General features: G+C 46.3%; 1 protein-coding gene and 1 long non-coding RNA gene across 3 annotated transcripts in view; both read left to right on the forward strand.

The window, feature by feature from the left end:
- SUGT1 (SGT1 assembly cochaperone of MIS12 kinetochore complex) overlaps window positions 1-15117 on the forward strand; it is a 29689-nt gene that overhangs the window by 12028 nt on the left and 2544 nt on the right. Inside the window, exons 7-11 of one of the 2 annotated variants that reach the window (XM_077344116.1) lie at window positions 29-48; window positions 682-725; window positions 1940-2036; window positions 3817-3924; window positions 13883-13973. In XM_077344116.1, the coding sequence (XP_077200231.1) occupies window positions 29-48; window positions 682-725; window positions 1940-2036; window positions 3817-3924; window positions 13883-13973 (360 nt within the window). The remainder of the gene's footprint in view (window positions 1-28; window positions 49-681; window positions 726-1939; window positions 2037-3816; window positions 3925-13882; window positions 13974-15117) is intronic. The other variant, XM_077344117.1, reaches the window with a different exon arrangement.
- On the forward strand, window positions 10115-13036 carry LOC143840495 (uncharacterized). The gene is made up of 2 exons (XR_013232223.1): window positions 10115-12820; window positions 13007-13036. It is a non-coding gene; the product is annotated as an uncharacterized LOC143840495 (long non-coding RNA).

The following is a 15117-nucleotide window of genomic DNA, read 5'->3' on the forward strand; positions in this document are numbered from 1 at the left end:
TGAAGATGCAATTTGTTTTGCTTTGCAGGAAAATCGCAGGCTGAAGTGGTAAGGTTCTTCTAATCCATATGCTTTCACTTTCTGAAGCATAACCCTTTCTCTGAAGTGGATGGCAGCTTTTTTCCTTCCATCTACCTAAGAGCTGCATTTTACTCTGAAGTACGGTGATTTTCTTTTCCCCCCGGGAAATCTGTTGCCTTTTGTTTTAACCATCCTGCGTAGAGCACTTTCAGCCGAAGCCTGTTGATTGCAGTGCCCTTAAACTAGACTAAGTGCGTAAAATTGCACTGTTAAATTTAGCACATCAGTCTTGGAGGGATTTGTAGTCTGACAACAAGCTCTACAAAATAATTATGCCTCCTGGATAAGTAGGGTGCTGCTGGGCGTGCTGGAAAGTCCATTTTGCAGCCGCTGAGGTCAACTGCAGAGCGGATGGACCATCCCCAGGATGTGGACTGTGCTTGAAGCTCATTAGTCTTGTGTTCCCATTGCTACCCCCTCCCAACTGGCATCTTCACTTTTTAAAATGTGACACATCTCGAGGGTTCTATGGGTTTCATGCATGTGTGGTATCAGTAGCACTCTGCAGTCATTCTGTTGTATAGTAAAAAATATATATATACAGTTTGAAAGCACTATCAAACAAATCTAACTCCTGAATCTCTTTCCCTTACATCGGAGGACTCTCAGGTCTTGCAACACCAGTCAAGGTCCCCTACGTTCAAGTAAGCTTTTGCCCCCTCCTTTATTCTCTTTTGTATTTGTACGGTTTTCCTAAGAGTGCAAAGTGCTTCTTATGATAAACTTGCATAGTTCTCACGTATCTCCAAATTAGAAATAGGGGGTTGAAGCCATGTTGGTTTTTTACTGAACTTTGGCTTTATTTATGATGTTTTTGCTCTTTGTGTGCTCATTAAAACAATACAGCACACAGTAAAATAGGCTGTTTTGTTCATTTTTCTTGTCGAGTTAACAAGCATTATAAAACTATTGAGCGGCATCCAGATTAATGTTTCACAGACATTAGAACAGCTGCCCACAGAGTGCAGTTTTCCTGCCTCTCCCTTCCCACTGTACCCAGGGGAGGCATTTTGGGCCACCCGGTGTGGGGGGAGGCAAGAAAGTCGTGTCCCCCTGGTGGAAGTCCTTGCACGCATCAAAATGTTGGTGTGATTGCAAGTCCCTCTAAATGGGTGATCCCATTGCTACCCTGAACCCTCTTTTCCCATGGCCTCTGCTTAAAAAGTGGAGTCTGCTGCACAGCCGCCTGACTCAGCCTTTTTTACCCTTGAGGAACCCCTGAAACATTCTTCAGGCCACACCTCCCTGCCATGCACCTCCCCTTCCCACGGGCCCATCGTCCATTGAGCAGGGGGGGTGGGGGAGAGGTCAGCATGACCATATATGGTCATATCACCTGATTTTAAACAGTTTTAACAGTTTAAAAATATTTTTAAAATTAATTCCCACTCAGTCTGCGAAACCCTTATGGTGCTGTTGCCAAACGCCAGTATTTCACGAAGCCCTGGCCGAGAGAGCCTGATGCAGCCAGACGGGGGCACCACCTCTCAGGAAAACACCTGCTGTTTCCTCACTGGGAAACCACACAGAGTTCCCAAGAAGCCCCAGCATCCCTTGGAGCCTGAGTGGGCCCAGTCTGCGTTTAATGTTTGCATAGTTGTAAATCCATATCTTTAAAGAGTAAGGACCATTAAAATCTGCAAGATGCAATCAGGAGTCTAGTTTCCTTTATTTTAAAAGGGGGGAGGGGAGCAGATGGGAATGTCTCACACAACAACTCCAGGTATAAAGCTGAAATAATAAAATACTTACTTCGGTCCCTTTCCTGGGCATCAGCCTCACTCAGTAGACTTGAGTTGGATTCTTAGTAGACCTCCTTACGATGGCACTATTAAAGTCAGACTTGTGTCTTTTTCAGGCATGACTGGTACCAAACAGAATCTCATGTGATAGTTACAGTTATGATCAAGAATGTGAAGAAAGAAGATGTAAATGTACAGTTTTCTGAGAAGGAGGTAAGGGATGCCGCTCACTGGGAGCCAGCACTCTGGATTCAAAGCACACTTTCTCGGCAGTAAATCCTTCTGTATTCTGTCTGTGCTAGGTGTAATTATTCACTCTGTTTGGTAGGCATCTTGGATTGGATCCAAAGAACTTCAGGAGAGCTCTGCTGGCAAAGCAGGTCCCTCCTGCATCCTCCCATCTTCCAGCCACCCAAAACGCTGTCTTTTGTCTCCACTTGGGTTATGCCGGTGCCGGAATTTGCCGGTCCGGCTGTGCGTGAGAAGTGTGCCTCTGGATCCTACCCAGTTTGAATAAACCACTTTTACTACTTGGAATTTATTTTTGGACAACAGCAATCATTTACATCAGGGGTCCACAACCTTTCTAAGGCTGCGGACCGGTGGGGCGGGGAGGGCGATCCGGTGACCACACATGCACGGCACACATCGCCCTCCCCCCCCACGGGAAGTTTCTCACCGCAGGGGGAGGGGGGGAGCTGCGGCCCGGTGGTTGGGGACCACTGATTTATATGACTAGCTATTTGTATTCATGCATCTTTCTGGATATGGAAACATATGATGCATAAAGCAAGGACATAAAGCCTAGCCACAAATACATCAATACCCATCATACTCATTGGTTTGGAGTCCAGTAGCATCTTAGAGCAGCAATTCACCATTAGGGGGTTGCAGGAGCTCCAGAGGGGGTCTTTCCCCTCTTGGCTTAGCCACAAGCAAGGGAACTGGCCGCTTCCAGTGCTCCTCCTCCCCTCTCTCTTGGATTCTGTGTGAGTTCTCTCTTGGATTCTGTGCCTTGGAGGGGCGGAGCCTGCATGCCTGCTCCCAGCTTAAACTGCCTCCTCCCCCCCCCCCAGCCCACCTTGAGCCTACCTGTTAGCACGGGTGGTGAAGTCACTTCTGGTTATATGTAACTTGAGGGGGGGGGTGCCTTGGTAGGGAGGTGTAACCAGATGACATGGTCGAAAGGAGGAGACCAACAACTTTAAAAAAATGTAAGCTTTTGAGAGTCCAAACTCACAGATATTTGACAAAGATAGCTTTGACTCTTGAAAGCTGATTCCTTGAAAGTCTTGTTGGCCTCTAACATGCCACTGGACTCAAATTTAGCTTTTACTGCAAGATGGACCAGGATGTGTGGCTGTGTTAGTGTGTCTGTAGCAGGAGAAAAGAGCCAGAGTCCAGCAGCTCCTGAAAGATTACATAATTTGTGTCCAGAGGGGAGCTTTTGTGAGTCACTGCTCACTTCTTCACGTGCAGTTAGAATGTGAGTCCGTTTGTCCTTAATGTATCTGTAGAGAGTGATTTCAGATGCCAAATGAAACTAGCAGGTAGATGGCCAGACAAGGTGTGATTGGATTAGGTGTGATATGCGGCGGAGTGGAAGGTATGGAGAAATTGGCCTTGGGAATGAGGCCGGCCAGCAGAGCTACCTCCTGCAACTAGGAATCAATGGGATTACTTATGGGATGTTTGGTCTTAAAGGGGCCACCAGACTCAATTTTTACTTATGCAATTTTTTACTTAAAAAATGAATGTCCAGCCGTCTTAGGAATGCTTTTTTGCACAGGCTGGTGTCCCTGTGCTTATTTTCTAGCACATCTTGCATGACTAGCTGATTAATAAGTTGTCATTTGAAATCTGTCTTGGGCCAATCCTGCAATAGGATTTCCCAGGGAGGTGCTTTTGACTTCATTTTCTCAGGAAGACAAAGCTAAAAACATGGGTAGCACTTTTGATTTATTGATTTCCAATACATTTTATCTTTCAACAGCTAAATGCTTCGGTGAGGGTTTCCCCGGAAGAAGACTACAGGTTAAAGCTTCATCTTCTTCATTCCATAGTTCCAGAACAAAGTACATTCAAAGTGCTTTCTACAAAGGTGAATTTTTAAAGAGCAAATTCAGACTTCTGTGTTTTTGTAAATAGTGTAAGCTAGGAAATTTAGAGGTTGAGCAGCAGAAGAATATATTAAATATTAAAATACAAATATTTATTCCATTCTGTGCACATTTAAAAATTTAAAAACATCAACATTAGTTTCACTGTTGCACAAATCCAGACACATGGATAAATGACTGGACACAAAAAACAAAACGCGTTTTAACCCCTCTTAGGGTTTTCCTCAGTGGTCTGATATTTAAATATGTTCGTGTGATATAGTAATGGGCACTATAAAAACAAATAGATAAAAATATATTTAAAAACACCTTATGAAGAGCATTGTTGTATAATAAAAATTACTTAACTTTTATAATATATAAATGGTATATACACATAATTAAAGACCAACAAGATTACTTACGTGAAGAAAGAGGCTCCCACACTTATAAAACGTGTTCAAATCTCTCTCTCTTGGAGCTAGGGATGTGTGCTTTGGCGATCCCCGAAGTCTGAGGCGGTGGTAGGGGGCCAGTGCCATGGCGCTGACCTATGTGCCGCCTCAGGCTTTGGTGATTGCCGAGGCGGCTGTACCGCACCAAAGCCCACATTCCTCCTTGGAGCCCCCCATTAAAAGATTTATGCTCCAAAATTCCACCCAATAGTTTTTTATATATAAATTTAATTCATTGTAAAAATCCAAAGAATGCGCCTATTAAAAACCACTGGATGCATAGACACATCTTATTATAGTCCTCTCTCAGCCTGAGAGCCTCTTCATGGCCCATTATGCACGGCCGCCGAAACGGCGATTTCGGGTCACATGGAAAACGCGGAGGGGGAAGACGCGACGCACACCGGTTATGCGCGGGGCGGGGCGGGGCGCGACGGCGGCAAAACCCAGAGTAACCGATTATGCACGCGCCGATCCGGGCGCTGCTTCTGGTTGCGCCCCGGTCACCCGGAAGTTGCGCTTTCTTCAGCGTTTCGCTAACGCGGCTTTTTCGGCGGCATGCACCGAGGCTGCGGCCGGTTGCAGCTGGCACCGTGCGTTATCAGTGATTTTAGTCGCCGCCATTCCACCCCGAATGTGCGCTAAAACCCCCGTGCATAATGGGTCCATGTGTCTCATAGAATGTAGGGATATTCAAGACTCGAAATGAAGCCCGGTGTAAAAAGAATACAGCGGGCTCTAGCGGGCAGTGGGTGGGTGTGGGAGGGAGGGAGGAGGGAAGGTAGGGCCCTTACTGTTTTATTTATACCGCTCCTGTGGAGCGGTTACAGGTAGGATTCAAAAAAGGATCCAGGAGTCTTCAAGGCATGTTAGTCAGAAGTAAATTAAAGACCAACAAGATACGGACCAACGCTACAGACTATGGGATTCCTCAGGGCAACTTCGGTTGTGGTCATTGTTCAGTCTGTGCCTTATCTGTAAGAACAAGCACCTCTAGGAATGCTTCGGAGATCAGACTGTCTGTAATCTAATCACAGACTGATATGAAAAACTGTACATTGGATGTACAGCCTGGACCATCAGAACAAGAATATGTGAACATCGCAGCAACATCAGGCAGAAGAGGATTACCGCGCCCCTGGTGAGGCACTGTACAACATCTGGCCACATAGAGATGGATTTTAGATTCTGGGGGATAGAACAGGTTCAGGTTCCAGCTGGCACCATTTCAAGACTGCTTAGAAGAAGAGAATTATTCTGGATTCATAAATTGAATAGCATTTCTCATCATGGCTTGAATGAGAATACAGACTGGGTGGCTGTTTTTTAGAATGCTCAATTGTTTGTTGATGTGGTTTTCTGGAAAAGGTATTTTCCATTGCATGTTTTTTTCTTCTGCAAGTTCTTCTCAGTGGCCTTAAAGAGTAGGGGTTTTTTTTGCCTCTTCTTTCAGCAGCCTTTCCTCCCTCCCTCCCCCATATAGTTGCAACCACCAAGCCAGGCAGCTAATGGACTTCAGGAACATCTTACAGCAGATGGGACTTAAAACACTTTTCTTTTTTATGAGACACATGAAGATGCTCTCAGGCTGAGAGAGGACTGTAATAAGGTGTGTCTGTGCATCCAGTGGTTTTTAATAGGAGCGTTCTTTGGATTTTTATGCCCTTGGGGTGACGCCCTCTAGCGTTTTCATGGCAGACTCAATACGAGGTGGTTTGCCAGTGCCTTACCCAGTCATGACCATTTAGCCCCCAGCAAGCTGGGTACTCATCTTACCGACCTCGGATGGATGGAAGGCTGAGTCAACCTTGAGCTGGCTGCTGGGATTGAACTCCCAGCCTGATGGGCAGAGCTTTCAGACTGCATGTCTGCTGCCTTACCACTCTGCGCCACAAGAGGCTCTTAAGCATCTATACACAGATCTATATATTAAAGTCAATAGATTGTTATTATACAACAATGTATAATATATTTTAATATCTTTATTTCAGATTTTTTTAGCACCTTACTACATTACACTAGTGTATTTAAATATCAAACCACTAAGGAAAACCCCAAGAAGGGTTGAAACGCATTTAGTTTTTTGTATCAGGTCATTTATCTATGTGTCAATATGTTCTGGATTTGTGCAATAGTATGAGACTAATGTTGATGTTTTTAAATTTTTTAATGTGCACATGAATGGAATAAATACTTATATTTTACTATTTAATATATTCTTCTGCTGCTCCACCTTTAAGGTTCCTAGCTTATATACCATCGCCAACCAAAGTAATTTCTTAAAATAGGCAAGGCCAGTTGAGAGCACCAGGGCTGCATTGCCTTCTGCCTGTGGTTTCTCTTCTTCCCTTGCTGTTTGGTGAGGGGCTCTGACTCAGTGGTAGACCTGTAAGCTGCCTCAGACCTTTGGTCGATCAAGGCCCTCATTGTCTACTCAGCCTAGCAACTGCTCCCCATGGTCTCACATCGAGGTTGATCCTTTTAACTGAAGATGGCAGCCATTGAACCTGGGACCTTCTGCATGCCAAGCAGATGCTCTATCACTGAGCCATGCCCTCGAGGATGCTTTGCATACAAAAAGTCCAAGGTCAGTGCTTGGTATCTCCAGTTAAGAGTAGGTGATGGGAAAGACTTCAGCCTGAGGCCCTGGAGAGCCCTGGCCCAGTCCAAGTAGAAAAGGCCTTTATAGATCAAAGGTCTGATTCAGTAGAAGGCAACTTCACCTGGGTCATGTGCTCCTGCTGCCGCCTTCTAGTGCTACATCTTGCCGTACAACAAGGAGAAAAGACTAACTTTATAAGCACAAAGGTGCTCTTTTCCCACTCAGAATGCCTTTCTTTCCATCAATGGCTTTGTTTTGACCATGCTTGCTCATGTCGGAACGTTATATTATGGCTGGCACTTGAATGCAGAATGGATTATTCCAGACTTCTCTGGACCAAACCAGTCTTTTCCTATTAAACACGTACAAATTCAGCATGTTCCTGTTTGTGTTTATGTGGGAAAGAATTACCGTACTCTCATTACGGAGATTGATAGTCCTCTGTGCTGGAATTGTCCGAAACAGAGTTGCTGAGTCGTGTTCTGAGACGGGTGGCTTCCATTTGCCTCCCCTTTCCTCTCCCCACAACAGACCCCCCTGCGAGGGAGGGGAGGCTGAGAGAGCCCTGAGATTACTGAAGAAGAAGAGTTGGTTCTTAGATGCCATTTTTCTCTACCTGAAGGGGGCTCAAAGCGGCTTTCAGTTGCCTTCCCGTTCTTCTCCCCACAACAGACACCCTGTGAGGTGGATGAGGCTGAGAGAGCCCTGAGATTCCTGCTCGGTCAGAACAGCTTTATCAGTGCTGTGACTGGCCCAAGGTCACCCCGCTGGCTGCATGTGGAGGCGGAGTGGGGAATGAAACCCGTCTCGCCAGATTAGAAGTTGACGCTCCTAACCCCTGCACAAAGCACTGATCCATGGCCATCCCTGGTGAATGATTCTTTTGCCATAGTATCATAGGATTGGATTACAGATCCATTCAGTACCTCGTGTAAGAGAGGCAGCATCCATATCAAGGTATTGGTTCTCTTGGGGTAGCTCAAGTTTTACCTTAGCTTCCACTAGAGGGCACTAAAATACAACCTTGGTATTTGCTAGAAGCTGACTTTAATAATCAAAATAAAAATATATTTGGTTTGGCCTATGGTTTAGCTTTGAACAGTTAATGTTGCACCCCTTGAAGATTGTTCTTCATTTATGATTTGCTCGTTTGCAGATTATTACCGTTTACAAGCAAATTCAATAGTCTTTAATAATATAATATCACAGTGTGTGCATAAATGTTACAAAGGAACCAAAATAGGTCTTTATAGCCTTAGAGGCAGTGGGAAATTAGGTCATGAATAGCCTGTCTCAAAAAGTAATGTTGTCTTCTCTGAAGTAAAAGCTGCAGGGGAAACAAAGTACCTCAGAGCTGTGGGAATGTGGGTCAGAATTTTAAAATCGGACTCGGCAAAGGGTGTTTAGCTCAGTCACAAAGGCATGGCTTTTTGGAATAATCCAGGCTCATAATTGAGAAATTCAAAGATCCCTTTCTTTTCTGATAGTAGAACAAGTAGTTCAGCATAAATCTCTGGTCTGTCAATGAGAGATCCAGTTCTACTTTGTTTTTCCTGTATGATTGTTCATTTAGGCAAGTGCTCTTGTTGTTGTTATTGTTGTTGTTGTTATATGATTTACAGACAGCCGTCCCCCAATTAGGTCTCATGGCGGTTTACACCATAAAATAATTAAAATATAATAAAATCCCCCATAAAATCCCCAAATTACACATATATCACAAATCATACAGCAGCAATAATACAGTTCCAATCCCGATTTCCCTATGTTCAGGATGGTGGGAAAATCGCATTTAAGCATTTAGAGAGAGTGGGCGCTAATCCAGTAGATCTAATATAACAATCTCGATGTTAGAGATCTCAGCATTGGAGGGGATCCTCAGATGGACTACAGGAAAAACTGCCCTGGCCTCAACCATACGCCTGGCGGAAGAGCTCCGTTTGACAGGTCCTGCGGAAAGATGGTTATACCAGTTCAGACGGATTTTGCACAAAATACTGCAGCTCACGTAGATCTCATTTTAGTGAATTTCCTCCCCCTCCCCCCTTTGTGGCTGGAGTGGATAGAGATTTCTCATCAAGTAACGGTAGTGTTTTAGAGCTGAGTGCAGCAAAAGAGGTCAACAGTGCATGCTGCATTGGCGGTGGTAGTCGGGGCTGTAGGCATTCCCTTTCTGAAGCTACAGCAGAAGAGCTGCAGGTGGAATTCCTTTTGGAGATCCTTTGTCCACTTTTCCAAGGAGGGAGGGAGGAAGTCGTCACTTGCCAAAGCATGAATGTCCCTGAGAGTCTGAGGGAGAGCCACCCAGTCCCAGCGTCACTCCAGAACTATGGCTTGTGCTGGTCAAGAGCCCAGGGTGCTGATCGACCAGGACCTAGGAGACTCCGATTTGAATCTCCGCTCTGCCAGCTGAACATCAGCGGGTCACACGTCCTCAGCCTCCTTATGCAGGATGACGATGAGGATGAAAAGGAGGAGAGGGGAATGAACTAAGCTGCTTTGGGGAAAGCAGGGAGGGAAAAGGGCAGCGTATAAATCAAGTAAAGAGATATATCAAAAGTAAAGAGATATATCAAATCAGAGTTGAAGCCAAGCCACAGTTGGAGTTTGAACAGATGAATTGGGGTGCAGGACTGTCTGATGGCATCGTTTGGTGTTCAGCCTGTGCTGAGTGATCGTCTCCAGAAGTCAGCAGCGTTTCTGAACAAGAAATGCATCTCAAACTGTGGCTCAATCCAGGCATTGTGGCATGCTGCAGCTGAGCTTCCTGAGACAAGGGTTGACATGAGATATTTGGGAAGGACAGCCCAAGGGTCTTTGGTGCCACAGGCACCCTCCCAGGCTCATTTGGTGTCGTGGTTAGGAGTGCGGGCTTCTAATCTGGCATGCTGATTCGATTCTGCACTCCTCCCCCACATGCAGCCAGCTGGGTGACCTTGGGCTCGCCACAGCACTGATGAAACTGTTCTGACCGGGCAGGAATATCAGGGCTCTCTCAGCCTCACCCACCTCACAGGGTGTCTGTGGTGGGGAGAGGAAAGGGAAAGGCAACTGTAAGCCGCTTTGAGACTCCTTCAGGTAGAGAAAAGCGGCATATAAGAACCAACTCTTCTTCTTCTTCTTCAGTAATCTCAGGGTTCTCTCAGCCTTCTCTCCCTCAAAGGGTGTCTGTTGTGGGGAGAGGAAAGGGAAGGTGAATATAACCCACTTTGAGACTTCTTCGGGTAGAGAAAAGTGGCCTAGAAGAACCAACTCTTCTTCTTCTTCAGTAATCTCAGGACTCTCTCAGCCTCACCTACCTCGCAGGATGTCTGTTGTGGGGAGAGGAAAGGGAAGGCCATTTTAAGCCGCTTTGAGCCTCTTTCGGGTAGAGAAAAACGGCGTAGAAGAACTAACTCTTCTTCTTCTTCTAATGTCCACATGCGGGCATAATGAAGCACCAGCTGGTGCATTCCAAGGGACGCCATCCTCAGAATGCTTGCTTGGAGATCAATCCCATGTAACCTGGAGGGAGGTGGGGCTGAAAAGGCCTGGTGGACATGCATAGGAAGTACCCTGATTCAGGTTCCTCTTTGATTTGGATCCCCGTGGCACTCTAATCCTGCCTCCCCCAGCCCAGTCAGCTTGCTCTGTGAATAGACTGGCCATGATCGCTGATGGGAGCTGTTGCCAGGACTCTAGTGCTCTAAACAAGCTTCTTGCCTTTATTCATTGTATTCCGCCCTTCCCTGAAGGCATTGGTTAAAGGCATACAATAATATAATGTACATTTTTAGGAACCATTTTCTTTATTATTGTCAGTGTCTTGGGTTTCTACCATAAGGGTTACTATGTTTTAGCTTCGTACACACCTTCCTAGTTCCCCAAGCCGTAGCATTCACTATAGGGAGGATTTCTGTTCTAGTCAGTCCAGCCTTCTCATCTTGGAATATCCATCTTCTCCCCCCCCCCCTTCCATTTTCCAACTAGTGAACGGAAAAGGACGTTGTTATCTTCTTATTGGTTTATTCCCCCAGGCTGAAATGGGGGGGGGGGGTCTGGGGAACAATTAGCTTTGGTTTTGCTTGGGAAGCCTGAACAGATGTCACTTCCAGTGGTGTCGACTTGTGCTGTGTCTGCCTGGGCCCAGAGCTATTTGCTGAGAAACACGTTTTTTATTCTGTCCTCAGGCTCCCTTGGACCCAGGGCTGCTCTGCCATTGCATTTGACAAAATGGGCTGCGGTCCATGAAAGCTTGTGCTGAAATAAATTCTGCTTCTCTTTAAAGTGTCACCAGATTCTGGAACAGATGTGTGCTTGACCATTCACTGATTTTGCTTATTAAGCAGAAAGGGGAATATCATCACCTAGCCAGGAAGAAGCACACTTAAATCTTCAACTGAACAGGCTGGCCTGTCAAAAGATAGCCATAAGCACCATTCGGTGTTTGACTTTAATGCTCTGAGTATCTTTACGAACACCTTTAAGACCAACGAAGTGTAATTCGGGGTATATTCCCATGCACAGTCAGTGTGCCCACAGAAGCTTCTACCCAGAATGGAACTTAAAGGTGCCCCCGGGTCTCGCCTTGTTCTGTTGCTTCAGACCAACACGGCAGCTCACTGGAGTTTCTCATTCTGCTCAGTTAAATTCTCAGCGTGGGCATTCTGATCCCGATTGGCACAGTCTTCAAGTGGCTTGCTCGAAGGCATTCCTGGACCAGTGTTCACAAAGGGGCCCTTGTTCTCAGGGCTGCAGGGTTCCCCAGGTTATCCTGGCTTTCAGCAAAACTGGGAGTTGACTCCAGTACTACTTGCTGTCCGAATGCATTCATCGGATCATAATATGCATTTCAGAGCAGTCCAGCACCCTGTTGGCACTCATCTTAGACTTGAATATTTCACCCTTCGTTTTACTTAGATTTGCTCTTTGGACCATTTAGAACAGACTGTCCTTGGTGGATTCTCTTCTCTGTCTGGTGACAAAATCACCAGAATAAAACGAAGCAGAGGCAGTAGGTGGAGAAACAAAGGCATAGATTGCTCTGTGCCACGTCATCGTCCTTTGCCAAGGAAAGAGACCGGATGAGCACCACTTGGTTCCTGCAGATTTGTTCAGCAGGCTGCATAAAAGCACGGAATCCTTGTTTTGACTCTTAACTAGTTTAGGGTTTGTTTTTAAACACATTTTATTATATTGGCATAGAACAAACTGAAGGCGCCCTTTCGGAAGCACCGCCCCCCCCCCCCCCATGTGTGGGAAAGAAAGGCTGTCACTTAGGAGGCTGCCACTTATTATTATTATTAATAATAATAATAATAAAAGTTTAGGCATCCTTTTGTGGAAAATTATTATGGAGTGTATATGTTGCTTGAGGAATTGAAGTGTCCCTTGTAGTACAAGTATGATAAATAAATAAAATAATAGTCTTGCCCAAAGGAGTCCAGGGGACCGGGTGGCCCTCCTTCCAGCTGCCTCAGCCTCTACTCTGGCCTGGCCTAACCCGACCCAGGTTGTCTCTTTGCCCCTTGCCTGGTACTGCATGGAGACTCAGTCCAGAGTTGGCTGCCGACTGCCTTGGGTGGCTCCTCTGGCCTTGACGGGGGCCGGGGCCTCTTCCATCGTGGCTTCAGCCCTAGGGGACAGGCTTCCTGAAGAGGTGAGGGGGCGCCTCCTCGGAGGTCTTCAGGAGGCCCTGCAAGTACTGCCTACCTGCCGAGGCTTTGAAGGGTGTGGGAATGACAGGCATTTTTTTGGGGGGGGGGGGAATGTGAACATCACTGTTTTGTTTTTCATTTTAATGGACTTAAAAAAAACTATGATTGTAAGCTGCTTTGAATGGCAAGATATGAAGAAGAGTAGGCTTCCATCCTTCCGAGGTCGGTAAAATGAGTACCCAGCTTGCTGGGGGGTAAACGGTAATGACTGGGGAAGGCACTGGCAAACCACCCCGTATTGAGTCTGCCATGAAAATGCTGGAGGGCGTCACCCCAAGGGTCAGACATGACTCGGTGCTTGCACAGGGGATACCTTTACCTTTACCTTTAGGCTTTATAACCTCCTTTCTCCCTCCCCCCCCCCCCAAAGAAATCTCCAGGCAGCTTATAGCTGCCTTCCCTTTTTCTCCCCACAACAGGCACCTGGTGAAGCAGGTGGGGCTGCTGAGGAAGTCCTGAGTGGTCACCCAGCAGGCTTCAGGTGGGGAATTGTACCCAGTTGTCCATGACACCACTCTTTAGAATCATAGAGTTGGAAGGGATCGCCAGGGTCATCTAGTCTAACCCACTGCACAATGCAGGACACTCACAACTACCTGCCCACCAACAGTGACCTCAGTTCCATGCCCAGATTTCCCCCCCCACACACACACCAAATATCTCCAGAATTCAGGTGGGCCTGAAGGGAATTCACCTACCATCCCACAGTGGTATAAGCCTGGGAAGGGCCACAAGAGACAAACCCTGGCACATCTGTTCCTGCCCACCCACTCACCATCTGCCTAAGTTCATGAAATCAGCATTTCTGTCAGATGACTTATCGAGTCTTGCCCATCCTATGCATATGATCTTCCCTATGTAAATGGAGAACTTAATATTTATCAATAAACTATGTCCACCACGTTCCCCTGATCTAGCAAGGTAGTAACTTTCTCAAAAAAAAAAAAAAAAAAGCAGAGGTAAGGTTAGTTCGACACGGCTTGTTCTTCAGAAAGCCATGCTAACTGTTAGTAACTACAGCCATCTGCTCTAGCTACTCAAGGCCAACCCCTTGGCCACAAGCACTGCCAAGGAAGTGGCCCAGGCTTGCCTGAATGTATTCCTCGCCATAGTGCTTCCAGTGGCCCGTCCCCTTTGGTTTCCCCTCTGAAGTGAAGCCTCAGGAGCCGGTGCAGTGCCTTGAAGCCCTGCTGTTCTGTGTCTGCAGATTGAGATGAAGCTGAAGAAGCCCGAGGCTGTGCGATGGGAGCAGCTGGAGGGAGACGGAGGTTCTCCGAAGCTGAAACATTTCACCCCAGGTCTGTATGTTTGAGCTTGAACATTCACATGGGTTGCTTAACCCTTGGTTGCTGTTGGGGTCCCATTCCTTGCTGCACGAAAAAAGTGGATGATTCCAAAATTGTAACAAAGGAGAGACAGAATCTGTCCAGTGGCTTAATTAAGTATAAGAAGATTAAAAAGTCTCTTATCTCATTTATTTAGACTTTGACTCTGCACCAGCTTTGACTCTCCATTATACAAGAGCATTTGCCTCATTATATTCAAACATTAACAAGGACGGACTCATTGCCACTGACGAAAGCCAGACTGAAAACGGAAAACAAATGAATCTAGAGACCGTTTTGGCAGAGTCAAAGTCTAAATAAATGAGATAAGAGACTTTTTATCTTCTTATACTTAATTAAGCCACTGGACAGATTCTGTCTCTCCTGGGGTCCCATTCATGACAGTTCCTTATTGCCGACCGTGTCCAGCTGCTCAGAGGTCCCTGGCTGTATGCAGTAGGCAAGAGCAGAAGAGAGTCGGGCTCCATCGGGCCGTACAGGATACACATTTGTGATATGCTGCCTTGCATTTTATGCTCTTTGCTCCCCCCCCCCCCAATACCTTTTCTCTATGTAAAGAATCGTCAGAATCTCAGGCTGATAATAAGATAATCATAAGAATCTTGGTGTGAGAAGTGATGCTTAGATAACATCTGCTTGAAATGTTCAGTGCATATTATGTTCTCTGGCTTTGGCACCAGGGCTGCCCCTCTGTAGACCTACGACTGGGTGTCCGCTTTGATCCCAGTCAGTGCCTTTGCCCCCTCACGCTTCAGAGGAACATTACAAAGCCTTGGCCTGCTTCTGCATTCAGCTTCTTTTTTGCTCCATTGGTCACAAATCTGTTTTGGGTCCTGTGATCTACTGCTGTACATGAAGATGGCAGCGCCTGGCTAGCTAATCTGTGCTCTTGGTCCGCTGACTCTGTGTCGGTCCTGTTAACCACCGCAAGGTGCGGTGGTTAAAAGTGGTGGTCGCTAATCCAGATTGGATTCCCTTCTTCTTCTCTGCATGAAGCCTGTTGGGTGACCTTCTTTCAGAGCTCTAACTCTCAAGGTCCCTGTTGGGGGGAGAGGAAGGCAAGGCCATTGTAAGCTACTTGGAGACGGATGAGAAT

Source organism: Paroedura picta, chromosome 6, assembly GCF_049243985.1.
Source record: "Paroedura picta isolate Pp20150507F chromosome 6, Ppicta_v3.0, whole genome shotgun sequence".
Classification (NCBI taxonomy): domain Eukaryota; kingdom Metazoa; phylum Chordata; class Lepidosauria; order Squamata; family Gekkonidae; genus Paroedura; species Paroedura picta.